The sequence below is a fragment of the Balaenoptera borealis genome (assembly GCF_965194805.1).
Source record: "Balaenoptera borealis genome assembly, chromosome: 12".
Taxonomy (NCBI): domain Eukaryota; kingdom Metazoa; phylum Chordata; class Mammalia; order Artiodactyla; family Balaenopteridae; genus Balaenoptera; species Balaenoptera borealis.
Genome location: NC_138869.1, coordinates 84031761 through 84059610, shown reverse-complemented (window position 1 = coordinate 84059610; position 27850 = coordinate 84031761). Strand labels below are relative to the sequence as shown.

General features: G+C 45.9%; 1 protein-coding gene across 1 annotated transcript; it reads left to right on the top strand.

Annotated features, from left to right (window-relative positions):
* Positions 1-3045: 3045 nt before the first annotated feature.
* MCM3 (minichromosome maintenance complex component 3) lies at positions 3046-20659 on the top strand. The gene is made up of 17 exons (XM_082346256.1): positions 3046-3150; positions 4033-4145; positions 4574-4782; positions 5251-5381; positions 7644-7882; positions 8347-8455; positions 9150-9303; positions 9647-9778; positions 10392-10600; positions 12883-13057; positions 13399-13525; positions 14321-14471; positions 16922-17062; positions 17551-17654; positions 18159-18244; positions 18674-18743; positions 19913-20659. The coding sequence occupies exons 1-17, from the start codon at positions 3073-3075 to the stop codon at positions 20109-20111; spliced, it is 2427 nt and encodes an 808-aa protein (XP_082202382.1). The 5' UTR covers positions 3046-3072; the 3' UTR covers positions 20112-20659.
* Positions 20660-27850: the final 7191 nt, after the last annotated feature.

The following is a 27850-nucleotide window of genomic DNA, read 5'->3' as shown; positions in this document are numbered from 1 at the left end:
TAAATAATATTTATTATGGGTTTGTTCTGTGCCTTTGGGACTTTTTGGTCCTTGAGGACATGGAAAAATGTAAGTATTACATATACTTTGTAATCTGTTTTTCACCGGCTTCCTGCATACTTTTGCTCTACAAGGAGCGAGACTGGTTTAGGTCTAGGGTGGAGTGAAAAGGGATGCAGAGGAAAAGCAAGAATGTGAGCAGATATGGAAACCATAGATGCCGTGCTTCATCCGGTGACACCTGCTTCTTCATTCTGGTAGAGGAGGGCGTTGGTTCCACTGGACTCTATGACATACATACAAATGCCCCTAACTTTTTTCTTTTAGCAACCTGATTGACTGGCCTTTCTGAGCAGTTTGGAGGAGCAGGGAATAATGAAGGAAACACTTTCTCTGCTCAAAGATCTCACGCCCTAATGAAAGGGAGAAATACCAATTAAATATCTGAGTGTCACCAACAAGGACCTACTGTATAGCACAGGGAACTCTGCTCAGTACTCTGTAATAAGCTAAATGGGAAAAGAATTTGAAAAAGAATAAAAACATGTGCATGTATAACTGAATCACTTTGCTGTATACCTGAAAGTAACACAACATTGTTAATCAACTATACTCCAATATAAAATAAAAATTTAAAAAAACCTGAATGTCCTTCACAGATGAAGATAATGACATTAAGGGAAATCAAGTCTTTATCCAGAACCATGGCAGGATGGTTCCATGTGCTGAACTCCACAATTCTAAAAGGAATTGTTGGGAATTCCCTGGTGGTCCAGTGGTTAGGACTCCATGATTTCACTGCCGGGGGGCCTGGGTTCAATCCCTGATAGGGGAACTAAGATCCTACAAGCCCCATGGTACGGCCAAAAAAAAAAAAAGGAATTGTCTTTACAGTTTCCAAATTTGCCATAGGTTCATGGAATGTTACAGATTTTCTAATTTCCTCATCTTTTATATGAGAAAACTAAAGTCCACAGAAAAGTGTGTTAGAGTCAAAGGTTTGGTTTTTATATTTCTACTCCTTTGGACTTTCCATTGGAAATAATTTGATTTCTTGTTTGAACTAAACTTCCCGGTTCTTTTAGTGTTAATTTCAAGTTGTTTCCAGAGAAGAGAATATTGTCTGCATTACCTTCAATATAGTCATAAAATGACAGTATGATCAAGTATGATAAAGGCATTCTCAAGTTAATGAGTAATTATCTCTTACTACATAATTGCAAGCAGAATCTTCATCTAGAATTCCTTTCTTTCTTTTTTCTTTTTTTTGGCCTGTTAATATAAAAAAAAAAAGCAAGCAGGCAGATGACAGCCTTTTTCCTTTGACTAAGGATTGATGTATCTGCCTGCTAGGATGACACAAAAAATATGCTAACTATAAACTGTAAAATAGGACTTCCCTGGTGGTACAGTGGTTAAGAATCCGCCTGCCAATGCAGGGCACAGGGGTTCGAGCCCTGGTCTGGGAAGAGCCCACATGCCGCGGAGCAACTAAGCCCGCGCGCCAAAACTACTGAGCCTGCGCTCTAGAGCCCAAGAGCCACAACTACTGAAGCCCACGCACTTAGAGCCCGTGCTCCTCAACAAGAGAAGCCACCGAAACGAGAAGCCTGCGTACCACAACAAAGAGTAGCCCCTGGTCGCCACAATTAGAGAAAGCCCGCGCGCAGCAACGAAGACCCAATGCAGCCAAAAATAAAAATAAAAATAAATAAATAAATAAATTTAAACTGTAAAATAACTAAGAATATATATACACATACAAATAGATGGCATATATATTGATATGGTTTAGGCAGCTTATACTTAAAATATTTATCGGGGCACAATGAGTCCTGGAGACCTTCAAACATAATTTAATAATTAGTTGGCCTAAATTTCAAATATAGAATTACCAGGTGTCTAGACCTGTTCAGTAAAATTAAAAATACATGCAGGGACGATGGGACTGCTCCTTACTGTGCACTGGGTGGTTACGGGGGTGTATACATAATAAAAACTCATTGAGCTGTACATGTAAGATTTGTGAATCTTACTGTATATAAATTACACCTCAAAAATAAAGCTAAAAAATAGAAACAAATCGCAATATGTAATTGGTCTTTTAATTATTTATCATTTCAGATTTGCTATATTTTAATTACTAATTGATACTTAAGAGTGGCTTGAAACATCTTTTTTGTTTCTCCTTGTGTCTTTTTATCTTTCAATAAACTAAGTTTTTCAAAAAGAACTTGTGATTTTCTCACAAGGCGAGAAAACCTTTAACTTACCCGTTTGCAAGTAGGATGGTGTAGTAATTACGTCCAGAATTTCGTTTTTTTATGGGGTACTTCAAGCCACGGTATTCAGATGGCAAACGGGTCTCACTGAACTAAAGAACCTCTCCCAAAGATGCTATGATTCTATTTTCCACCCCCAGATTCTCGAAATTCACATTTTCCCCCTGGATGCCACTAGAGGTTGGTGGTTTGAAAAACATATCTATGCACACCTGATTTAAATATATTTTTAAAACAATTTGCCTTTATGTTTGTATTTCCCTGCGTTCTAAACCTCCACGCTCTCACGTCTAGTCTACTTTCAGTCCAATCTCCGGGCTGAGTTTCTTTACTCTGCGGCAGGTCAGGGAACCACAACTTGAAAAAAAAAAAAACCCTATAAAACATCCGGAAAAAAGAGGAAAGACTACGACTCCCAGAATGCAGTGCTCCCAGGTCACGCCGGCTCTCCGGCTGCCCAATGACCGGGATCCGCGAGCATCTTCTCGTCCTATTGGTCAGCTTTCCCGTCAGTAAGGGCGGAGCGGAGAGGGCCCCGGATGGTACATTTCCCGCCACAGCGAGGCGCCGCGCGGAAATCTCGGAGAAGAAGCAGCTCTCGATTGGATACTCTCTATTCTCGCGTGAGAGGACTCAGCCAATCAGAATGTAAATACCCACCAAGATACCCCGCCCCTTCCTCGAGGTTACGTTTCTTGGCGGGAAAAGTTGGGAAGTTTTCGCGCCGGGGCGGGGTCGGGCTAAGGGCCTTCCGCACGGCTTTGGCGGCAGAAGTTTCCGTGCGGCGAGCATGGCGGGGACCGTGGTGCTGGACGATGTGGAGCTGAGAGAGGCGCAGAGAGACTACCTGGACTTCCTGGACGACGAGGTGAGAGAGGCTCCGGGTCGCGAGACTAGGGCGCTGGGAGCCTCAGGGCCGCGCAGGGGCCGAGGCAGGCCGCGGGGCTCCAGGCTGCGGCGGCGGGGCAGCGGCTCGGGACCTTCCGCCCTGATTTCGTAGCTTTCCTAGAGGCGGAGTCAGTGGTTAAAAGCGATCCTGTGACTTTTTCCCAGGTACAAATTGTGGCCGGGTCTCGCGAAAGGCAACAGGTTTCCTCCAAGTGCAAACCAGCTGCAAAGACCACGTTGATGACTCCCTGCTTTCTTAATTTGAGGGGAGGGTGAGGGGAAGGACGGCAGGAAAACGGTAGTGACCCGCCGCGTTTTAGGGTCCCCAGGTTTTAGTGACTGACTTCTTAACCGGAGATTTGGCCGCAGTCTTTTTCCATATCTAGAGGGTTGCGGAGAAAGAGTATTGGTATGCAGATAAAGGGGGTTTTACATGCAATTTAAGACTGACAGCCGTGGAATGTTGGTAAAAAAATCTTGAAGTGTTGATAGTGCTGTTTGTAAATGTAGCTAAGGCTCCCTACTCCTAGGTCCGGAGTTTGACAAAGTTTTTATTTGTTGTCCTCGTAGACTTACGAGCTCGTTTTAATTCCCCATTAAAGGTTGAGAAATGACTGCACACAGAAGAGCTGTTGGTGATAATAGGAATAATATGGACCTTGAGGAAGTCATTATAATTCATACACTGGCCTCTTAGGGCGTATTTGGAATCCGAGGCTAGTGAGTGAAAACGTGGGGGAAATTGGGGTTCAGATGTGCCGCAGAGATGGATATATTTTTCTTGCTGTGAGAGCTGCCTCTGTTTAAAAACATCTGATTTTTGAATTTGTGGCTGCTGTGGCATGCGGTGGCTATTTTGCAGGAAGACCAGGGAATTTATCAAAGCAAAGTTCGGGAGCTGATCAGTGACAACCAGTACCGGTTGATTGTCAACGTGAATGACCTGCGTAGGAAAAACGAGAAAAGGGCTAACCGGTGAGTGTGGCTGGGGGTCTCCAAGGGCACATCCTGGCCCTGAGTGAGAATGGCTCCCCTCTCTTCCCTGGATTGGAGCAGGCTTCACAGGAGAGGACCTGGATGAAATGTTTTTGACCCTGAAGCCCTTAGTGTCTCACCAGCTCTTGTGTTTTTTTATCTCTTCCCAAAGTGGGTGGTGGACATTTTCTTCTCAAGAGCTCCTCCTTCCATGTTTAACTGAGTGTCATTTCTCCATCATTGAATTAAAAGTTGACCCTCAGTTCTGATGTATTGTACTGGGCCTTGTAGGATGGCAGGAGAAAGTAGAAGCTAGATTTTGCCATCAAAGCTCTGATGATCTAAGAATGACCCACTTCCGTTTTGTGGGTCAGTTTTTTGAGTTCTGCCCTCTCTGCCTAATGATTCTTTCTCTCGCCCGTCTGCAGCCTCCTGAGCAATGCCTTTGAGGAGCTGGTTGCCTTCCAGCGGGCACTGAAGGATTTTGTGGCCTCCATTGATGCTACATATGCCAAGCAGTATGAGGAGTTCTATATAGGCTTGGAGGGCAGCTTTGGCTCCAAGCATGTCTCTCCCCGGACTCTTACCTCCTGCTTCCTTAGTTGTGTCGTCTGTTTGGAGGGCATTGTCACTAAATGTGAGTGGGCTAAAGTGGGGGACTAACGGAATGGAGGTGGCATAGGCTTGGGGGGCTGGAAGGCAGGAGAGGCGGAGTAGAGTTGGGGAGCTAATGGCTTCAGAAAGGTGGAGCACTGAAATTACGGGGTGAAACTTGGAGGAGCTCAAGTATTGCACAGTAACTAGGGGGACTTTGAGTGACCACCTGTGCCAGCAAAACGATGAAGTTTGCTGAGAGTGGAGGAGGCTTGGCTCTTGGCCGTCTCCTCATTCTGACCCTGAACTCCTACTTCTTCTCAGTCAGGATCAGCTGAACTTGAAGTGTTACTTGGATTATGGTGTTGTTCTAGGTACAAAAGTGAATTAATGACAAGGAGTATTGAAATTGCTCAACTAGTTGGAAGAACACAGTATTTGGAGTCATCATGGGCTTGCCTGGGTTAGAGCCTCCTTCTCACTGTCTAGTTGGGTGACTTTCCATTCCTAGGCTCTCTAGTTCGTCCCAAAGTCGTCCGCAGTGTTCACTACTGTCCTGCTACCAAGAAGACCATAGAGCGACGTTATTCTGATCTCACCACCCTGGTGGCCTTTCCGTCCAGCTCTGTCTATCCTACCAAGGTGAGGAGGATGAATTGATTGGACCTCTTTAGAGGTTGGGCTCAAAGATGTCTGTTTTAATGCAAGTAATTGGGTAATATCTGAAGTCTATCTTCTAGATGTGAATAGGGTGAAAAGTAAGGGTTAATCTGAAGGAAAGATTGATTGCTAGTCAGAGTTTAATATGGAAAGTCCACAATTCTTTTTTGTTTTTTAAAGAAAAAATATTCTCTTTAGAAAATTTGGAAAATTATGGAAGAATTGAAAGAAGGAATAAAAGTCATCTAATGTACGTTGATCTTTTAGCAAAGTTATAATATCATATGATTTTGTAATCTACTTAGAGTAATATGGAAAAATACTTAGGCAGTAATGTTACTCTGAAATCTCTGCAAATATTTTACTGTGGATTTGAGAGAAGGCTGACATAGAGAATGGCTTTAGTCTTGGTGTTCAGATTGGTCTGAATTGAGGATGGTGCGAGGTCTTCTTAGAGACAAAAGAAGATGACTAATACTGATTACTTGATGTCTGAACACATTTTATCCCTGCCTGTCCCTGCCATCAAATTTTTTTTTTTATAGGTGCTTTTCTTTGTTTTCTTTTCTTTTTATTCATCCATTTTTGGCTGCATTGGGTCTTCGCTGCGGCGCATGGGCTCCAGTAATTGTGGCACGTAGGCTCAGTAGTTGTGGCTCGCGGGCTCAGTAATTGTGGCTCGCGGGCTGTAGAGCGCAGGCTCAGTAGTTGTGGTGCACGGGCCCAGTTGCTCCGGGACACGTGGGATCCTCCGGACCAGGGCCGGAACCCGCGTCCCCCGCATTGGCAGGCGGACTCCCAACCACTGCGCCACCAGGGAAGCCCCTGCCATCAAATTTTAATTGAGAGCAACTGTATCCAAAGGATTGTCTGGCACTGAGGAGGACACAGATATAAAGAAGACCCAGTCCTTGTCTACAGTTTTATCAACTGGTGGAGGAATCGTAACATATAAACAAGACTGAGTTTCTTAGAATTGTAACTGAGTCATACTTGAGAACCATTTAGTCTATCTCAGGTGAAATGTGAGGCTCGGCGAGGTTGCTTATGTTCCAGTTAGTGATGGCCCTGAGGACAGGAGCCTGTCTTTTTACTCTCAGGCCAGTTGCATTTCCTCAGTCACCCGGCTCTCTTCTTCATTAAGATTCCTACTTTCTAGAATTTATTCTCCAGGAATTACTCAGGTGTACTCTGCTGATTGCTGTGGCCAAGCTTCTTTGCTCAGGACCTGAAATACACCAGAACAGGTCTCCTGGAGGTTGTCAAGTGTGGTTCTTAAGAGCATGGGCTTTGGTGTTTACTGTGTGACCATGGAGAACTTCTTTAACCTCTCCCAGCCTCAGTTTCCTTATTTGTAAAATGTGGAAAATACCAGCTTTGGGGACTGAGTTGTGATGATTACATGAGATAATTTCGTGAAGTTACAGCACAGTGCCTTGCACATAGTAGGCACTCCACAAGTGATAGCTGCTGTGTTTCTAGAAAATTCAAATGGCGAGGAAGTAAAACTTTAAAATGTTTTTATTGAAGTTTAATATACAGAAAAGCTTACATAAGTGTACAGCTCAGTGAAATTTTATAAGCTGAATATAAAGTCAGCATCCAAACCAGGAAACGGCACCTTACTAGTGCTCAGAAGTCCCTCTTGAGGCCACACTGCTCTCGAGATCCTGACATCTAGCAGCTTCGAGTACTTTTCCCTGTTTTTATATTTTATCCAAATGCTCATCTGTGTTGGGCTTTTTTTGTTCAACATATGTTTTTGAGTTTCATCCATGTGTATAGGTGTACTCCATACGTTTTCACTGCTGTGTAGTATTCACTCATGTGGCTATACCACACTTATTTAACCATTCTGTTGATGGCATTAGGATATTTTCTAGATTTTGGCTATTTGGAATAGTGCTGCTGTGAACATTGTAGTGTGTGGCTTTGGGTGAACATTTGTGTTGGGTATTACCTAGGAGTAGAAATACCGAGTCATAGCATAGGGGAAGTAAGGATCTCAGTATAGATGTTAATACAGCCGTGGTCCCTTCTGGCTGTAGATCACTCCTTCCATTAGATGGTTGGTAACTAGAACAGACAGGAATGGAGAAAACTGGAGAAGATATTTGGGGTTTATTGTTCCTGGATACTAATCTCGTGAGGTTTATCTACAAATTATATTTGTTTCCTACAACAAACGAGTGTGGCATTCTAAGACAGGGTCGAGATGACTGCCTCTCTGTGTGCCTTTTCCAGGATGAGGAAAACAATCCCCTTGAGACAGAATACGGCCTTTCTGTCTACAAAGACCACCAGATCATCACCATCCAGGAGATGCCGGAGAAGGCCCCCGCTGGCCAGCTTCCCCGCTCTGTGGACGTCATACTGGATGACGACTTGGTAGACAGAGTGAAGCCCGGTGACCGGGTCCAGGTGGTGGGGACCTACCGCTGCCTTCCTGGAAAGAAGGGAGGCTACACCTCAGGGACCTTCAGGTAGATGGTTCGTCCTGAGGTGTTTGGAATGCTGCTGGCAGAGTACATTCTGGTAGCAATCTTTCTCCAGTTTGCCATCTTCCCCAGAGTTACATTGGACTGGTGAAACACTCTACCTGCCTGGGAGATAAAACTCGCCATACTGTCTTATGCTAGAAGTGGGAGTTACTGGTCACATGGTTACAGCCTCCTGGCTTACCTGGGGGTTTCTTGCATGTTCCCACCTCCCTCCCATACACTGTCCCAAGCTCTGTGGGTCAGCAGGAGGTAAATTCCCAGGGTGAGGCACCATCAACATATTTGTGTTTTAGATGAAGAGAATAAGTAGTTGAATTCAGAACAGCTTTGCTTCTCTGTTTTTTCTTTTCTTTCTTTGTTTATGATTTGCTGTTCTAGGTTAGGAGCCTAAGAAGGCTTTGGTGTTAGGAATTGAAAATAGCCTCTTACTGTCCTCTCTGTCCCAGGACTGTCCTGATTGCCTGTAACGTGAAGCAGATGAGCAAGGACGTTCAGCCTTCCTTCTCTGCTGAGGACATAGCCAAGATCAAGAAGTTCAGTAAAACCCGTTCCAAGGTCTGGCGTCCTTTGGGGATTTGAGGGTGGGGATGGATTTGTTAGGGTCGTATTTGGGTGTGGCCATCTTTGTACTGCATCAGGAGGAAGGTCAAGGCTTTTTCTCTGAAGTATTTGGTGCCAGCTTCTAGTTTTGAGTCAGTAAGCAAAAGGGTGTTTTTGCTGTTTTTCTTTAATATTTCTGTTGTGCTACCTGCTAAGTGAACCTAATACAAATATTAGGAGTTAGAATATTAGTGTACCAAGGAGTCTATACGGAATACACCAGTGATACATTGTTACTTAAAGATAAAATATGTTATTTTTGTTTTAGTTCTCTAATTTATTTTTCTTTAAAAAATTTCTCCTTTTAAAGACAGAATGTTCACATTTAGAATTGAACAAAAGCTGTGCATGTGTGACAGAGGTTACTGCTGAAGCATAGTACATATTCTTATTAAACCTAAAATGTTTGGAGCCTGGAAACACTTTTTTTCCTAAAGATTAAAGCTCCGAGCAGGTTTTGGAATCCAGGCTTCCTCTGTGTCTGTTCTGATAATGCTCTGATGGGTGTGAAAGTCTTAGGGAAGAAACTTTTACAGTTAAGAACAGTGTATTTCTTCAACCATCTTCTGTGGGCTGAAGTATGAAGTGAGTTCATCCAACCCCATGGAGGCTCCTTAGGCTTTTCCCTCCGTGGTTGTCCTTCCTCCAGGATATCTTTGACCAGCTGGCCAAGTCGCTGGCCCCCAGCATCCATGGGCATGACTATGTCAAAAAGGCAATCCTCTGCTTGCTCTTGGGAGGGGTGGAGCGAGACCTAGAGAATGGCAGCCACATCCGTGGGGACATCAATATCCTTCTAATAGGTACGGTGTTGGGGATTTTAGTCTCCTGGTCTCCCCCTGTGGGGTGTGGTTGCAGGAATCTATCATCTGTCAAATTGTGTGTCTGTACCTGGCTGTATTTCAGTCCCATCAAAGGGCAAAAGTCTAAAATGAATTTTTAAAGTTATTTTTATTATTTCTGGGGTTCGTGATTTATAATGTCTAAAATATATTCTTCTGTGAATGGGAAAGGGAAAGGGGAAGAAATAATATTAACAACCTGTTACTATATATTTCTATTGTGTCAAGAGCTGTGCTAGAAAAGCAGCACTTGCTGGGGGGCAGGGGAGTTTCCAAGAGTCACTGCTGCCCCGTCCCATTACAGGAGACCCATCGGTCGCCAAGTCCCAGCTTCTGCGGTATGTACTGTGTACCGCACCTCGGGCCATCCCCACCACCGGCCGGGGCTCGTCTGGAGTGGGTCTCACGGCCGCTGTCACCACAGACCAGGAAACAGGTATGGGTGGAAGGGTCCTTGGCAGAGGTCCAGCAGTGAGATGAGCATAGGTGGTTTGAGCTTGCTCCAGGCGCTGGCCTGTATTGGGAAGATACACTTGAGAGGTTAGTGTGGGCCAGATTGGAGAGGACCAAGTATCTGGCAACAATGGGTGAATTATTGAAATGTTTGGGTGGCCCTCTAGTGACAAGAATGTCTCCTGGAAGGCTGTTGGAAAGAGCTGTGAAGGAGAAAGCTTCTGACATTTGAAGGGAAATAAAGATGAAGATTGTACTGCTTTACACGTTAGAGGAAGAGATTTGAAGACCAGTGAAAAGAGAACAGAGATCTAGTTGGGAAATGGCTTGAAGATGAGGATAAAGAGAGGAAGTCTGTGAAGGAAGCGTGTTGGAGGTTAGCTGCTTAGGTATCAAAGTGGGACAAGGAATACTGTTCAGATAGGAGCTTGAAAAGCTGACCCCAGGGTTTCCTCTGAGTCTAGAAGCTGACACCTCTCAACTACACTCTCGTTCTCATGTATGGCAGTGCGAGGTGCTTAGGAAGGAGGTTGACATCTAGCCCTGTCCCCTACAACCTGGATGGTAGTGTGTGTTCTTCCCTCCCCACCTCCCAGGGGAGCGGCGTCTGGAGGCGGGGGCCATGGTCCTGGCTGACCGAGGCGTGGTTTGCATCGATGAGTTTGACAAGATGTCTGACATGGACCGCACGGCCATCCATGAGGTGATGGAGCAGGGCCGAGTCACCATCGCCAAGGCCGGCATCCATGCTCGGCTCAATGCCCGCTGCAGTGTTTTGGCAGCCGCCAACCCCGTCTACGGCAGGGTGAGTGGGACCAGGCACTTAGCTGTTGTCCTCACCTTCATTTGGCTTTGCTGAGTGACTGGGCTGCGAAGTTTATTGCAGGTGACCTGGGGAGTAACAGGCCACAGACTAAAGTAAGCTTGTCATCTTGTTACTGTCCTTGGTTTAGGGCAGTGGTTCCTCACCCGTTCATCCATGTCAGAATACCCTGGAAAGTTATTTATTTAAAATAAGTTTTTAAAAATACAAAGAAGAAAACAAAAGTGACCTGCAGCCTCACAACCCAGTTAACCTACATTGACACTGAAATAAGAGTACTGCATGCAGATGGTCGGAGGATTTATGAGCAGAGCAGAGAGATATAATAAGGAAATTAATAGCCTGCCTTCTGTCTCCTGTTCCTTTCCCAAGAGATGACCACTGACAGCTCTTGAGTGTTTCAGGAAACAAAAACTTTATCATGTGCCAGTAAATACACTATCTCCTTGTTAAGAATTAATCTATCTTTTTTTTTTAGTATGACTATGATGTGCTTAGGTGTAATCTTTTATATTTATCCAGCTTTGGGTTTGCTGAGTTTAGGCGTTTTGTTTTTGTTTTCTTTTAAGCAGCTGTCTAGTATTCCATTGTATGGACTTACAATAATTTGTTTAACCAGTCTCCAATTGATGGGCATTTGGTGTTTTCCCTTTCCCCTCTGCTATTATGAATGAAACTGCAGTGAACATCCCTTTATGTGCATTTTGTTAAACATTTGGGAATGAATACTCAGCAATGGAATCACTGGATTAACAGTTACATGCATTTTTATGGTAGAGGTTGCCAAATTGCCCCTTTTAAAGATTGTACCATTATAATACTATTAACTAATATTTACAGATGCTTTATATTTATTAACTCCTTTCACTCTCACAATAACCTTGTGAGGTAGGTAGGTATTATCCTCATTTTACAGATGAGATAATGAAGGCATAAAAGGTTAAGTAACTCGCTCAAGAGTCACAAGCTAGAAAACGGCAGAGAGGATTCGAACCCAGAGCCCATGCTGTGCTCTGACAATTTATGATCCTGCAGTGAATGAGAATACCTGTTTTGGTGGCATTTTTTAAACATACAGGTGCCTAGTCCCCAGCCCAGAGTTTCTGAATCCAAATCTCTGAGTTGGGGCTCTTGATAGCTATGGTTTAGAAAGGCTCCGTAGGTTGGTTCTAATGCATAGTGTGGGTTGAGAACCATACAGTTTTAGATTAATGGTAACATGTGTTACGTCATTCTGAAGAATTTCTCTGGGGAATGTAGGGAGAAGATGGCAGGTCCTGAAATGTGAACGTGGTCAGAATCGTTAATGTTACCTACGAGGTTGTCAGGCCTCTGACTGTGGGGAGGCGTCAGCTCGTAGGCCCAGAGTTGAAAGATAAGAGTATAGGCATTCTTGAGTCCCAGGGAAACCTCCCTTGATCCTTAAGGCATTATGGTTTATAGATTATCACACGTTTTTGTTGAGACTTTACCCAGTACCTTCTGAGTAAGGAAGCCAGAGGTTCCAGGTGTTTCTGGCTTAGCCAGCTCGTCATGTCTTCATAATAGGTAGGGAAGAGGGACTCATCTTCCAGAGCTGGTCCTGCCTGGGAGTGAGGAGCAGAGTAAAGCTTGGGAAGGAGAAGGCTGTTTTTTTTTGTTTTTTATTTAAAATTTTTTTAAAAATTTATTTTACTTATGGCTGTGTTGGGTCTTCGTTTCTGTGCCGAGGGCTTTCTCTAGTTGTGGCAAGCGGGGGCCACTCTTCATCGTGGTGCGTGGGCCTCTCACTGTCGCGGCCTCTCTTGTTGCGGAGCACAGGCTCCAGACGCGCAGGCTCAGTAGTTGTGGCTCACGGGCCTAGCTGCTCTGCGGCATGTGGGATCTTCCCAGACCAGGGCTTGAACCCGTGTCCCCTGCATTGGCAGGCAGATTCTCAACCACTGCGCCACCAAGGAAGCCCGAGAAGGCTGGTTTTGAGACCCACAGTCAGCTTGCTAGAGGCACCGGAGCGAGGAGGTGGGGCTCTGTTTGCTTGGAAGGAAGGTTGTGGGGCTCTGAGCTTGCTCAGGTCAGCTGAGCGTCAGTTAGAGGAGGGCTGCACGTAGAGGAAATGAATTCAGTTTCTTAGTAGCTTGCAAATGCTTTACATCTTCACTGCTTATTCGCTTTGCATTTGAAGGTCTGGTCTTCTGTTCTCACTCACATAACCAATCCGGCCTCCTTGTTCTTTCTTCCCATTGCTGTTGTCTCCACTCTCCTTTTTTCTTGTGTTCCCCACCCAGTACGATCAGTACAAGACCCCCATGGAGAACATCGGGCTGCAGGACTCACTGCTGTCCCGATTCGACCTCCTCTTCATCATGCTGGATCAGATGGATCCCGAGCAGGATCGGGAGATCTCAGACCACGTCCTCAGAATGCACCGCTACCGGGCGCCCGGCGAGCAGGATGGTGACGGTGAGGCCGGGGGAAGAGAAAGGCTGACTGAGGGGAGGGCACCTAGACACAGGCCGCGCTCTCAGACCCAGCCTGGGGTTGGTGGGCGTAGTAGCGTCTGGGGTGATGTGGAAGGTGCCCTCGCCTCCCTGGTTCCTACAGTGTGTCTCTTGTCCATTTCAGGGTCTGGGAACACCTTTGAGCATCTTCTGTGGGCCAGATGGTTCTGCCTCCTTGTTTGTGGGGCTCACGTGTCTGCTTCCTTCTGGGTCCTTGCTTTGTGAGTCTTGTATCTCTTCAGAAGAAGCAATTTCCCCTGGGTTCAGCTCTTTCTTATTCTTTCTTCCGACTTGGTTTTCCAGCTATGCCTCTAGGGAGTGCCGTGGATATCCTGGCCACGGAGGATCCCAACTTTAGCCAGGAAGACCAGCAGGACACCCAGATCTACGAGAAGCATGATAGCCTTCTGCATGGGGCCAAGAAAAAGAAGTGAGCGTTCTTCACACCTCTTCCTGGAGGGAACCTGAGATTTGTGTAGAGCATGTTTATATGTGCTGCCCAGGCCAAGATCATGCTTGGAGTCGTAATCATGGGGGCCCGTTTTCTCTTCTGGATCCACAGATGCATGCTTTTTCATAGCCACTTGCCTTGTGAATGTGGGTGATCAAGCTTAGGTTCTGGTCTTTTCCTAAAATGGAAGGCTTTGACGACCCACCTAACTGATGGTGGGTGTGTCATGTTACCCGTGTACATGAAGTGTTGCACAAGTCTCGTGGCCATTCGTGGTGAGCTTTTGTTGAAGGGGCAGTAGATCACAAGGACTGGGAAGGTTGCAAGTGGATTTGGATAAAGGAGACTTGTGCTTAGTGCCTGACATGTGAGATCCCATTTCTCTTTTTGGCCTTGGTGCAGTCGGAAGCATAGTGTAATCTTCAAACTTATTGGATTAAGAACGTGGAATTTGGAGTCAGAAAAAGAAATTTGAGTCCACTTAAGATTCTCTGAGCCATAGTTTTCCCACTGATAAAATAGGACAGATAACACTTTGTACCTAAACTACCTACTTCACAAGTACTTCACAAGTACCTAAGTAACACCATAGAATTAAAGTATGTGAGAGGGTCTTGTACATGTTGTGTATAAATGGGGTTTGTGACACTGGGTTCCAGGCTGTCTCTCTGCTCTGTCATGTGACCTTGACTTCCCTGAGGAGGGGCAAGGCTACGACCCCTGGCAGGTGCTGGGCTGTGGCAGGGGAGTGAAATTTGCTGTGTGCGGGTCCAGGGAGAAGATGGTGAGTGCGGCTTTCATGAGGAAGTACATCCACGTGGCCAAAATCATCAAGCCCGTCCTGACGCAGGAGTCGGCCGCCTACATCGCAGAGGAGTACTCATGCCTGCGCAGCCAGGACAGCATGGGCTCGGACACCGCCAGGGTGAGCCTGCCTGTGGGACGGTGACCGGAGGGTGACTGGAGCCCCTCAGGGTGAGGCTGCGGAGGGAGTCCCCACTCCCTGGGAGCACTGGAAGCATTTTAACTTAGTGATTCCTTACCTTTTTCTTTCTGGCCTGAAGGGCTTCCTGTTACACTACTGTAATCATTTCCTTTTACAAAGGAAAATGCAATGCGAACCCCAGAGCTAACGTGTTTCTCATGAGTTCAGATGACATTGGCCTCCAGAAGCTGTGATTCATTCAGCAAACATGTGGGACTTCCCTGGCGGTCCAGTGGTTAAGACTCCGCACTTCCACTGCAGGGGGCATGGGTTCGATCCCTGGTTGGGGAACTAAGATCCCGCAAGCTGTGCGGCATGGCCAAAAAAAGAAAAAAACATTCCGCAAACGTGAGCGACTTCTGGGAACTGAATGAGTCTCTGTTCTTACGTGCAGTCCCCCAAGAGCTCAGTCCTGGGCCCGGGAGGCAGAAGGTAGATGAAAAGGTCATATATACATATTTGTAAGTATATACCACAGTGTAATACCCAAAGGGGAATGAATGTGAAAGACAGTTGGAGTGTGGATGCAGAAGCTGTTAATTTTTCCTTTAGACTTTCCAGAAGGGATATGAATGTCAGGGAAGGATTCCCAAAGGGTATGATATTTGGGCTGGACTTTGAAAAAAAATTAGGAGTTGGGTAGCCATGATGATCATCCAAGGCTATTTCTAGAAACCTAATACACCTGCCCGTGAATTTATCGAAGTCTTTTGGGGCAATGTAGTTTATATAGGTAGGATTTCACAGCAGAAAGACCCAGGTCCCAAACCATCATGATGTGATAGAGACATAGACTCTTGGATTCAGACATGACCCCAGATCATCTATTCCAGACTTACACCCAGACAAGTATTCCATCTTCCGGAATTCCTGCTGGGACTTCCTTGACACCTCCAGTGACAGCATGCCTAGTACCTCACTGCATTGAAATGTTAGAATATTCTTCTATTTATTGATCTTAAACCTGCTTGTCCGTGACTTCTACCCATGGGCCTTAATTTTGTTTTCTGGAGACTGTGTATGACTTATTTTCTTCAGATTAAACAGCCCTCTGTCTTTTTAATTGTTTTTCCTGTCACATGAACATGTTCCAGTGTGTCAAAGACCCTCTCACTGAATACAATACACTATCTTAGTTGTGGTCTTAGTGGGATTGGTAAATCTCTCAGTTTGGGCTCTGTAGTTCTGCTCGTGTAGGCTAGGATTTCATCAGCTTTAGGTTATTCAAGAGTTGGAGTTTATGATGGAATGTATAAGCTGCATACTCTGGTAGCTTTCTAAATCATCTAAAAAATTGGTGAATTTATTTGAATATGAATGTATTTGTTTTTGAATGTCAGATTGGCTGTAAGTGATAATTTAGAAAACTAGAAAGCAGAAGTGACCAGATGCATCCCTGAAGCATCATAGGATGGGGGACGGGAGGTGTGGTGGAAAGAACCAGCCCTGGGCTCCGACCCCAGGGCTTCAGTAACGTTTGCACCTTGTACACATCCTTTCACCTCCCAGGTCGCAGTTTTTCAACCCATAAAATGAGAAGGTTGGATAATGTCAGGGCTGCTTACCTAGGAGGGCACATCAGAATCATCTGAAACCTTTTTTGTTTTGGCTGCACTGCGCGGCTTGTGGGATCTTAGTTCCCCCGACCAGGGATTGAATCCATGCCCTAGGCGGTGGAAGTGTGGAGTCCTAACCACTGGACCGCCAGGGAGGGAATTCCCTTTTTTTTAAAAGTACACATGTCCAGTCTTAAACCAGACATTCTGATCCGTTAGACCAGGGATGCCGTTCAGACAATAGCATTTTAAAAAGATGAACCCTCCGCCACCCCCCACCACCCCCATTTGGGATACACCCACCCCTTTTGGGAACCACTTGATAAGAACATGTCAGAATTCTGCTTCTCCTCTGGACCTAAGTGAGTTTACCCAACTTTAGAAAGTTTGTCCTCAGATAACCTCTCTCACACCCCCATAGTGTGACATTGGACAAATTATTGGAAGCTCTTCGAGTCCCATTTTCCTCATCTGTAAAGCTGCTCCAGGTTATTAAGGCCGTTGACTGACACAGTGAACATAAAAGCGGGATCCTGGCGCGTTGCAGGCCTGCGGCAAAGGTTTTTCTTCTCACTGTCCTATCCAGCTGTAAGATGCTAGATCGTCTTCTTCCCCGTTCACCTCGTTCTCCCTCCCTCAGCCCTCTCTCAGTCATGTTTCCTTGGTTGTTTTTATCTTTCTGAATTTTACCTACTTTTTCTGGCTCCATGGCTTGGTTTTTCCAGAGCTTTTCTGGTGGAGTCTTTCCCTCTCTGTGCGGTGGGAGTGACGGGCATGACTGGCGTGCCATGGGGGGATCCTGGATGAGTGGACCCCCCTTGTCTTCTCCCCCAGACGTCTCCAGTGACAGCCCGGACACTGGAAACTCTGATTCGATTGGCCACGGCCCACGCCAAGGCCCGCATGAGCAAGACCGTGGACCTGCAGGACGCAGAGGAGGCTGTGGAGCTGGTCCAGTACGCTTACTTCAAGAAGGTGAGCATCCAGGTGCTGGGCCTGAGGCGCCTCTGAGTGAATTGTCGGTGCTCGCGCCTCACAGCCGTGCACGGTTGACGCCTGTATCTGGGTTGTTGGCAGAAAGCAGCGTCTTTCCACTGGCCTCCCCCTGACTTAATCTCTGCTAGCATGGGGGTTGTCTTAAATTTAAATTAAACACCTGATCTATAAAGAAATGAATTGTTTTCCACCTAACCATTATGGGATAAACTTTTTTCCATTCATTTCTGTATTCAGTGAACGCTCCTTGAGCACATACTATGAGAAGGGTATGGCACCCAGCTTCCAGCAGATTTAAGGATGGGTCGCAGCCGACCCCCTGCCCCTGGTCCTGGACTCAGGAATGAGAGAGGCCAGGTCATCAGACCCAGAGAGTCACTGCTATCGATGGTGCAGGAGGGACTGTTCTTTACTCAGTCCCCGGCATCTGTGACCCTCCTGCCCACCCACGTGTGGCTTGGTCCTAGGTTCTCGAGAAGGAGAAGAAACGTAAGAAGCAAAGTGAGGATGAATCGGAGACAGAAGATGAAGCAGAGAAAAGCCAGGAGGACCAGGAGCAGAAGAGGAAGAGGTCGGATGGGGCGCAGAGGAAGGAGATGAAAGACTTAGATTAGGGCTGGGGAGGGGCGGAGGGGGACAGGGCTGCGGGGAAGGGTGACCAGACCAATGCTGCAGTGAGTCAGAGGGTGGAGGTGACTCGAGCAGAGAGGGTGACAGCCCCCTTTGTCCTCGGTGTGAAGCTTTTGGCCTCTTTCCTGCTAGGGAAGGGCTAAGTAGAGGAGCAGTAACCCACTCAGAAGCTGTTGAGTCCACATTTCAGAAGTCTTTCCTCCAGGTTATTTTCTCCTCTCACACCTGTGGTTGAATTTATGAGGGTGGGTGACAGGGAAAGAGCATTGGGAAGCAGGGCCTGCTTCTGCTCTAGTCCAGAGACTTTTGGTCTCTTTCAGAAAAGGCAGCAGTTTGTACAGACCTGGGCCTAGTGTTCCATTTGGACTGTAGATGGTTCTCTGTGGTCAGAGGTGCAGGACAGAGCTCACCAAAGCCCGTCTCTTAACTGCTGTGGGCATTTTAGGAGGAAGACCCGTCACTCGGATGCCAAGGATGGGGACTCCTATGACCCCTACGACTTCAGCGACACGGAGGAGGAGATGCCTCAGGGTAAGCGAGCGGCCCCTAGTGGTACAGAGGTGGTCCCTGACTGCTGACCCTTCAGTGCTCTGCCTATTGCGTTTGCTGGTGGGCTCCCAGTGGGCTCCCCCCTTGGGACCCTGTGTCTAAGAGGTCTGTCCACGAGAATCCCAGGAAACTCAGTCAGAACTTTGGAAATAAGCTTTGCCCCCTTATCTGCTTCCTCCCTGGTGAATTGTGCTCTTTGCCAAGCCTGGCGTGAGCGTCCCAGATCCCGTTTGCTGAGGGTCCCCTGCCTGACTTGAGGCCTTTCTCCCCGCCTGCCCTGGCCGGCCCCGAGGGCCCCAGGAGTGAGTGTTGCAGGCTCATGAGGGCGGGGTTGGAGAGGGGCCTCTGGGGTGTGTGGACATGGCTTCACCTTGTTGTCCTCCCACTCTCTGCAACCCTTTCCCCCTCAAGTGCACACTCCAAAGGCGACAGACTCACAGGAGACCAAGGAGTCCCAGAAGGTGGAGTTGAGTGAATCCAGGTGAGTAGGGAAGACCTCTCCCCGGGATGGTAGGAAAAAAGCTGTTATCAACGGAGCTCAGAACTAGAGGCCCGAGGGTTTTTAGAACATTTTCTATTCTGATGATAATTTCGAACTTGAAAAAAGTTGCAAAAATAGTGTAAAGAACTCTTTACACTCTTTACTCAGAATCCCCAGTTGTTTATGTTTTACCATTTGCTTTATAAATAATTCTCTCTGGGAATTTTAAATCGATACCCTTGTGAGTTCAGGAAGAAGGGTCGTAGAACAAGGACAGAAGTTTTGTCTCACTGTAACCTTGGGTTCCTCTCAGTAGGAGATACATATACATATATATATATATATATTTTTTTTTTTTTCTCCTCACTGAACTGTTGTCATTTGTTCTGAGATAAAGAATTTTTACCACTAGAGGTTCAGAAGCAGTTTTATCTATAAATTTTATGTTTCCTGGATATCAAAGTAAGTCCACGGCTAAGGTTTGCTTTTTTCTTTTAATACCTGAACAGACTCAACACAGTGTCTTCACTGAAAAAAGTTTGAACAAATTGAAAAGTATTTAGGAAAAAACATTAAGATCAAGTATATTTCCATCCCCCAGGACAACCATTGAACTATATCTTAAAGCACTTTCTGAATCAGCTCATGGAGATCTCTTTTCAGTGACTGCAGGGTTTCCATAGTATGGATGTGTAAATTTTTATTTTTGTTTTCTAATGGTGGACATTTACCCTTCATAAGACTGCTGTTTACAGTAAAACATTCTTAACATTTATCACTGTGCAGTGGTGGGGGAAGAGCTGTGGGGTTAGTTTCTAGGAATGGATTCCTGGGGTCAAAGGAGATGCACTTTAAAATTGTAGTACATGTGACTAACTTGCCTCCCAAAGATGCCATCCAAGTTTGCGTTTCTGCCGATGGTACATGGATGCCAGTTTCCCATATGCTCAGAGGCCTCTGGTTTTTAAAATGCTGTTATTTCTCGCTGTGCAGGAAGCTCTGTAATACAACAGCTTAGCTTTAAGGGGGAAGCTCGGGCGTGGAGCGGCCATCCGGGGCGGGCTGTGCAGTTGGAGGATGCCTGTGCTGATGGACCCCAGCATCGATCTGGCCTGAGAGCATGTGGGCCACTTCCTGCTCCTTCACCCTTCCTCTCCTGTCCTGGGCAGGTTGAAGGCCTTCAAGGTGGCCCTCCTGGAGGTGTTCCGGGAAGCTCATGCACAGTCGGTGGGCATGAATCGCCTCACAGAATCCATCAATCAGGACAACGAAGAGCCCTTCTCCTCTGCGGAGATCCAGGCTGCGCTGAGCAGGATGCAGGATGACAACCAGGTCATGGTCTCCGAGGGCATCGTCTTCCTCATCTGAGGGCCCTCGTCTGTGGACTGTGGGGTTCGGCCAAGAAAGTCTTCCCGTTTCCTCCTCCCCCTCCCCCCAGCCTATGCGTTCATTCCCTGAATGCCAGTGTTGAATTGAACTGAAGTGGAGGACGGGTGACCAAGCGGAGTCAGGACTTGGTGGAAGCCTGGGGATGGGTCATGAAAGCTGCCTTGGGGTAAAGAGAAGAAGGTGGGCAGGATGAAGACAATCTTCACTGCAAAAGACTGGACCACACTCCTCATGGCCCCTCCCCAAACAAGCCACACCATTGTTCGCTGTAGATAACATGACTTCTGAGTATTTTGGGGGGCACAGTTGGTTTCTGTTCATCCTTTCTGTGTTGGCTTTTTATCCCCACACCCCCGAGCACTTTGGTCTAGAACAGACTTTGGGTGGTTCTGTGCTGATGGAGAGAAGCTCTGAGGCAAGTCCTAAGGCCAAGAAAGCTTGCTTTGCAGTAGCACTAGTTAAGACTTATACGTACTTTTGACTCAAATATCCAAGACGTTGAATAAACTTACCCATTGTGACCTTAATACTGTGTGATTTTATGGACATATTTGTGTTTTTTTTCCTTGAATGCTCTTCCCTGTGGGCTGGGCTGCCCGCGTTTGGACTGAGTCACCACAAGGTGGCAGCAGGCAACTGCACTCTGGGGGTTAGGCCTCTGGGCATCAGGGATGCCAGCATTTATTGGTTAAAGCTGCAAACCCAAACAGTCGCAGGAGGCCAGTGAGTGAAAGTCCAGGAGGGTTGACCCTTTGCCTGGGTTTTCTGAGCAGGAATCAAAGCCCCTTCATGGAGAAATAATACCCAATACATCAGATGCCTCAAAATCATGTGAATTCTTGCCTGTTAAGAGATCCCCTTACAGGAGCGTTATGAAACGTTTTTAAGATTTTTTTTTTGATGTGGACCATTTTTAAAGTCTTTATTGAATTTGTTACAATATTGCTTTTGTTTTGTGTTTTGGTTTTTTGGCTGAGAGGCATGTGGGATCTTAGCTCCCTGACCAGGGATGGAACCTGCACCCCCTGCCTTGGAAGGTGAAGTCTTAACCCCCCAGACCGCCAGGGAAGTCCCCTTATGAAACCTCTTAACACCTGTTGTCCAGCCCTTAGGGTCTGTTAGTTTGTTTGCACAGAAGTTTGTGGAGGGGCCAGGGCGGGACTTCTATCCCCTGTATGGTTTAGGTAGCTTCTGAAGAACTTTTGAGGTTACTTAAATAAAAAGAAAAAGAAAGTGTGACTTGATGAGGGGCCTGGGTCACAAGGATTGGAGGCTGCTCTGAGGAGAGGCTGTGCAGGGAGGAGAGGCTGTGCAGGTTCCCAGCCGTAAGATCCGCGAGCTGCTTCCTCCCCCTTGTTGCTGAGGGCAGCCCGTTACCCTGAGGCCATGAGGCAGTAGGTGAGAGTTCAGGGTCATCTTCCTGTTTTTTCCACAGATGTGAAATCCAAGTCCTGTTGGGAGAGCTCTAGAGAGTACAGTCCAAGGAGCGGGCAGTGGTGCCAGCGGAGGAACTGGACACAGTTGCACACCGACAGTGAGTCCTGCGTTGTGCTGGGTGCAAATGGAGGACCTGATGCCCTGGAGGCCGCCAGGCTGGGGGTATATATATGTCTAATGTGTCAGTGAAAAGTTGAAAACTGCAAAATATGATTTATATGCCGAATGAGAGCACACACAGTGAGAGCGGAAGGAACTGAGGGGCCATGAGAGTATCAGGAGGAGGCGGGAGCTTCCGATGGGGTGCTGTAGGAAGAGGAGCTCGGGGCTTTTAGGGTCCCCTCAGATGAGCATTTCCGGAAAGGCCAAACGCTTTGTCAGTAGGACTTTTGTCCTCTCTCCTTCACACCTGAAGAAACTGAGGCACAGGGTGGGAGAGTAATTAGGTGCACACCGGATTCAGCCACAGCTGTAATGCCACGTTTAGCCACAAGGACGGAAGGTAGCAGAGTGTATTCAGGCGTCAAAAGGGATGTCAATTGTACTAAATAACCTGACTCTTAGGAACTCAGTGAATCTTCACGTTGACCTTCTAAAAACTTGTGTGTGTTGTTTCCCAACTTATAGCAACATAAGAAAGTTGCTAAGCATTTAAAGGAAATATTCCTACTCATTGTCCAGAGGCCCCTCTTCCTGCTGCAGGGACATGAGCGAGGCTGCTGGGCAGGGGCGAACTGGTCTGCGGGTCAGTGTCCCCTGAGGGCATCACTGTGGCTTCGCAGAGATCAGAGTGGTGGCCCCGATTCACCAGGAAAAAAAAAAAAAATACACGCTTCCTTATCCACGTGCTTCCTTCCAAAAGAGAAGTCTGTTTCCATTTAGGTTTGCCATCTGAAAGAGTTCAAATAATTTGTGGGGCTTTGAGAAATCAGTTGTATCTTGAAAAATTTTATGCTTATTCTTTAACCCTCCTGGATAAACGAAGTGTCAGTATGAGAGAGTTGTCAAAACAGACAATTGGTAAGTGTGGCTGGAATCTAGTCCTCTGCTGCTTACCGAATAACTTCAAGTGTTGAACTGCTGGTTAATTCATCTGTAAAAGGGGGATAATTCCTGCCTTTGCAGGGTGCTTGTGAGGTGACTGAGGGCAGCTGGTAGGTGCTGGCCGGCAGGGAAATACTCCATGGTACCGCCATTATCACCGCAAATTCCTGGTTTCACTAAAACAAAGCGATTCATTTTGATGTGTTTTAAAAAACCCACAGTCCTTTGATCAAAACCGTTTAAAACGATTTCCCCATGTTGAATCCCCGAGCTCAGTCCCCTTCCCTGCCTTTCCACGCTTTCCTCGATGGTTCCGGTCCTTCGGTCCCTGTGGCTCTGACTCAGGCCCGTCTTGCAGGGAGGACCTGTGCCTCGGCTTGTGACAGTGGGCTCTTGAGCCGTCTCCCAGGGACGGAAGCCTGCCCAGGGTGGGCAGTGTCACCTCAGGCCTCAGAAGAGCCCTGCAAGGTGGGGTCATCAGGACAACAAGGAGGAGGAAGAAAAAGAGGAGAAGGGCTCCCCGAAACCAAAGAATCAATAGGTTGTCCTCTTCTCATTTTCCCTGAGTTTTCAAACTACACCAGTTGTCCTACTGACTCCAGACTTTTTCTGGGGTGAAGTTTCCCCAAAGGGTGTGGTTCGTGGAATCAGGCAGGTGCCAGGGTCACCTGTGTGCTGGCTGCCCATCTGTTCCATCCTCACACCAGCTCTGAGTCCTTCCCTCCCCGCAGCTTCTCCCCTCCCTCCCCAGGAGCTGGGTGCCACCACTTCTGCCCCCCAGGAGGGGAGAGGGGAGGTGGGGCGTTTTGCCCTGGCTCTGGATGCACAGGAAATCTCCCCGGAGAGCCTAATGCTGGCAGAGGAAGTGAGCCCTGCGCTGGGCAGCAAGGGCCCTGCGTTTGAGTTCCTTTGTGGCTGTAAGTGGCTGATTAACGTGCCAGGCTGGCCAAGCCACTTCCTTATTGGTTTCTTTATCTGGAAAAGGAGGTGGTTGAACTAGGTGATTTCTGAGGTCCCTTCTGGTAATGCATGAGACACCCAGTGTCATTTCTACCCAGAAGACACGTTAGTCCTGGCAGGCAGGTCAGAATGAGTCTATCATCCTGTTAAACATACTTTTTGAGGATAGTAATATTTGTGCTTCTCGATTTTGTGGATGGAACTCCAGTATGTTTCCAATTATCTCAAGGAATTGTATTTAATTCCTAGAAAAAATTTAGAATAAAATTAATTTTTGTTTAACCCCATTTTAATTTGCTGAAATATAAGCCTAGTTCCTTTTCTTTTTTGGGTCTGCTGCCTCGGTGATGAATGCTGGTTTCTGCCTGGTCCATTATTAACCACATGGAATACTACCTCATTCTCTTCAGTGTTTCCTCAAGGGAGAGAATTAAGATTCTAAATTCTTTTCCTAAATATTTTTACTATGAAATTCTGAGTATTTTTCCATAGCCTGGAGGAGGATATTAGCCTCTGCTAAGAATTACCCTTCTGCTAATAGTTCTCCCAGCAAGTACTCTTGTAGCAAGCTAAGCCTTCTTACATTTAAGTTTCTAACATTTAACCTTGACATAGAAAGGTCAGCTTGTGCTGCTATTCTACTAATTTAAGTAGATGGAGTCCTGAATGAGAGTGATGACAAAGCTGGTAAAATCTCCAAAAACATAGCCTAAAGTTGGAATTTAGAACTATGGCCATAGTTCTATTTTTAAAAACTATAATTATGACTAATAAAACAACATGGAATATTTAGGAAAACAGAGAACAAAAAATTATCTTACCACCCTAATATAACTACTATAATTTACTTTTGGTGAACTTTAAAACCAGTTTTAAAGGTGACGCTTCACAACATATCCAGTGGTATCAGCAAGTTACAGATCAGGTGTTTTGAGACTGAGATTCATATACAACAGGAATTTAGGGATTAGTAGTTTTAAAACTTTGAACTGAAAGTCAGATTTCTGAAAATCTTACTACAGGAGAAGTGCAAAAATTCAAACTGTCACGTTGAACTTTGATGATAAAAAAAAAACTAAGCAAGTTAGAGTTAACCTAGGCATGCTGTTCCAAGCTCCCAAGCAAACTCTGACTCCCAGAAACAGCTTCTTTGTGCACTTGGTGATTGGGACACGTGAGAAGGGGTTGGCCCTGCTAATAACAACTATCATGGTTAAGGGCTTACTATAGACTAGGCACCACATAAATTATCTCAATAAATCTTCCCTGCAATCCTGTGAGGTGGGTTTTATGATCCGAATTTTATAGAGGAGGGAATAGATTTAGAGTAAGATTACATAGTTTGCCCAGGGTCTCGTGGCTAGTTGATGGTGGATTCTAGATCCAAACCCAGGGCCATTTGATTTTTGTTTTAAATTTTATTGAAGTATTGTTGATTTACAATGTTGTGTTAATTTCTGCTGTATAGCACAGTATTCAGTTATACATATATTTACATTCTTTTTCTTTTATTTTTTTGGCTGTGCCATGTGGCTTATAGGATCTTAGTTCCATGACCAGAGATTGAACCCGTGTCCCCTGCAGTGGAAGCGTGGAGTCCTACCACTGGACCACCAGGGAAGTCGCTATACATTCTTTTTCATATTCTTTTCCATTACAGTTTATTGGATATCATTTCCACTCCCACTCTCACATTTTTAAAATTGCCAAATTTACTCTGGTTAGAATTTGAAATTAATTTTTATGATCTCATACCATTCACTTCTCATATCATACCTTCAGTAACACTTGCAATTCAGTGATACATAAGTGGCTTAGAAATTCTTCCTATCATTACACATAGCAAATGCAGAAAAGGCAACTTTCTACCACTATATAATCTTTGAGAACCAGAGGTAAAAAGTTGGTAGAGTGAGGCATCTTAAGAGCTGTCATTGAAACCATCTGGCTGCTTGTTCATTTATCTTGTTAGTACACTGATAAATGTGTGTAAGACAATGTGCAAAGGCTAAAAAGTGTTCAGAATAAAAAATAAAATAAAATAGAAGATTGGTTTCATTTCCCATCCTCTTCAAAGGATGGGCAGAGTGGCTCAGGTGTCCTGACTCCAGGGCAGGTGTCGCTTGGAAGATGCTGCTCACCCTGCAAGTCTGGTCCTCTGACAACCCCTCACTCCCCACCCTGCCCTGGGTGCCTGTGTTTCAAATTTTCTCCAGCCTGCATCTGGAGAAAGTTATTTATCCTTCTCTGGGCTCAGAATCGAAGGCCTGGGTTTGAATTTCAGCTCTGCTATTTAATAGCTGTGTGGCTTTGGACAGTTTCCATGCACTCTGTCTCAATTTCTTAACCTGTGAAATGGAGAGATTTGTGGGTTTGTTGTGTGAATCAGATAAAATCGTGGACATGAAAATGCTTTGTAAGCTGTGTGGCTTTATCTACCATGTAAGGCTATTAATATTATAATTATTTTCCTCCCCTGGCAGCATTTTGTTAAAGAGAAAAATGGCCCTGGAAGAGCTGGAGAGAGGGATCCCTTTATTTGCAGGTGGAGACTAGGGGGAGTCAAGAAGCCTGGGCCCAGGCAAGGCTCCCCCGCCGGGTCTGTCTGTAGGAAAGCCATCCAACGCCCTCATCAGCGAGAGGGTTGGGCCAGATTACTCCCGAAAGCCATGATGGAGTCAGAAAGCAAAGAGAAAGAGTCATCTCCCTTGTCTTAATGGCTAATCTAACCTGGGTGCTAGGTGAAGGGGTGCTCTGGACACCTGTGGGTGTGAGAGGGTCACAGGACAGGGAAGTCAGCAGTGGGGTCCCCTCTGGTTCCTTGCTTGGCATAAAACCTGCGTGATGGACATGGTCGTGTGCGATTTACAGGAAGCCGTCTCTCCAGTTCAGATGAGTCCTCAGGTCTGCACGGCCAAGAACCTTCTGAGTCCTCGTTTTCACTTCATGTCCTTTCCCGCTACCTTCCTTTGATCTCCAGCTGGACAAAAGCAGCAGAGCAGCTTTGGGATGAGCCCCGCCCACTGGGAGCACTTGCTCTCTGCTCCACCCCTTCCGCTTTCCTTCCCAGCTCCCTGCCCTCTTCTCTCTATTGATTTCCTTCTCCTCCACCTTCTCCTTCACGCGTCCTTCATCCCCTTGCCTCAGCAAGGATGAAGAACTGTCTCTCACAGGAAACCCATTTCATCCTGTCGTTCTACAGCGTTTCTAGGAACACTAGGAGAACCCCGAGATTCATTCGTCCTTCTGAGTCAGTCCACGCAAGAGTGAAAGTGACACATTTCTCAGAAGTGTGGTTGTTTCAGTGCCTTTCTTTCCGGTCCACCTCCTCTCCATTTTATTCTTTTCTTAACCTGTATTTTCATGGGAAACATGCAGTGATGACACAGAATTATTCGAATTGAGTCATGCGATTGCTTTCCAAAAAAAGAGGAAAAAACTGAAGCTATGTTACTCCCTACCCCCAACAGATATGCACACACAAAAACACTCACACATGTGTGTGCACTCACACACACCTCTACTCCTAAGACTGAGATTGTGGTTGTGTTTAGTTAAAATATCAGTACATATTTTTTTTGGTTTTCATAGGATCCCCAAATTGGAAGAGAACTTGGAGATGGTCCAGTTCAAACAGAACCCCCTGGTGTACCATTCCTCTCTGGAATGTCACTACCATATGTTTATCAAGCTTTAGTGTGACCTTCTGGTGACTGTCCAATCCCTCTCCCTTTTAAAAATTTTCTAAATACTTGAAAATAATATTCTGTGTAAGTTTTCTTTTCTCCAAAATATCACCCTTTAATTAAGATTTTTTAAAAGTTATCTGATCTATTAGGAATTGAAAGTAATGAAGGAGAGGAAAAACTTTCTCCTCTACCCTCCTGGGTTTAGTCCCTGGGGTCCTGCAAATTAAACTGATAAAACCAGATTACCAGAGAAAGAATTTATTATGTGTGCATACAGAGGCCTTTGTAGGAAAGAAGTGAAGATTCAAAGAAGCAGTTAGACCCAGCAGCTTAGATACCATTTTAACAAAGAGTCATAAACTGTGGATAGATAATGAGACAAAGGAAGGAGGGAGTGTTGAACTTCTAGGGGAAGTAGATTAAGGGAAGGTAAGTATATGGGGGAAGCTAATCAAAGATAAGGGTTATTTAGTAAGGTTTATTATGCAGACTCAAGTTAGTACCTTTTCCATCCATAAGAGTTGTCCCCCTCTTTCTAATATGTAAACTTCCTTTACAAATGGAAAATTGTTACCTTTACAAAAGGAA

What these genes read in the sequence shown, in the direction of transcription:
- MCM3 (XM_082346256.1), top strand. Translation starts at nt 3,073, where the DNA reads ATGGCGGGGACCGTGGTGCTGGACGATGTGGAGCTGAGAGAGGCGCAG. An exon ending in AACGAGAAAAGGGCTAACCG is followed by an intron (nt 4,146 to 4,573) that starts GTGAGTGTGGCT and finishes GCCCGTCTGCAG; the next exon opens with CCTCCTGAGCAATGCCTTTG. An exon ending in GTGGAGTTGAGTGAATCCAG is followed by an intron (nt 18,744 to 19,912) that starts GTGAGTAGGGAA and finishes TGTCCTGGGCAG; the next exon opens with GTTGAAGGCCTTCAAGGTGG.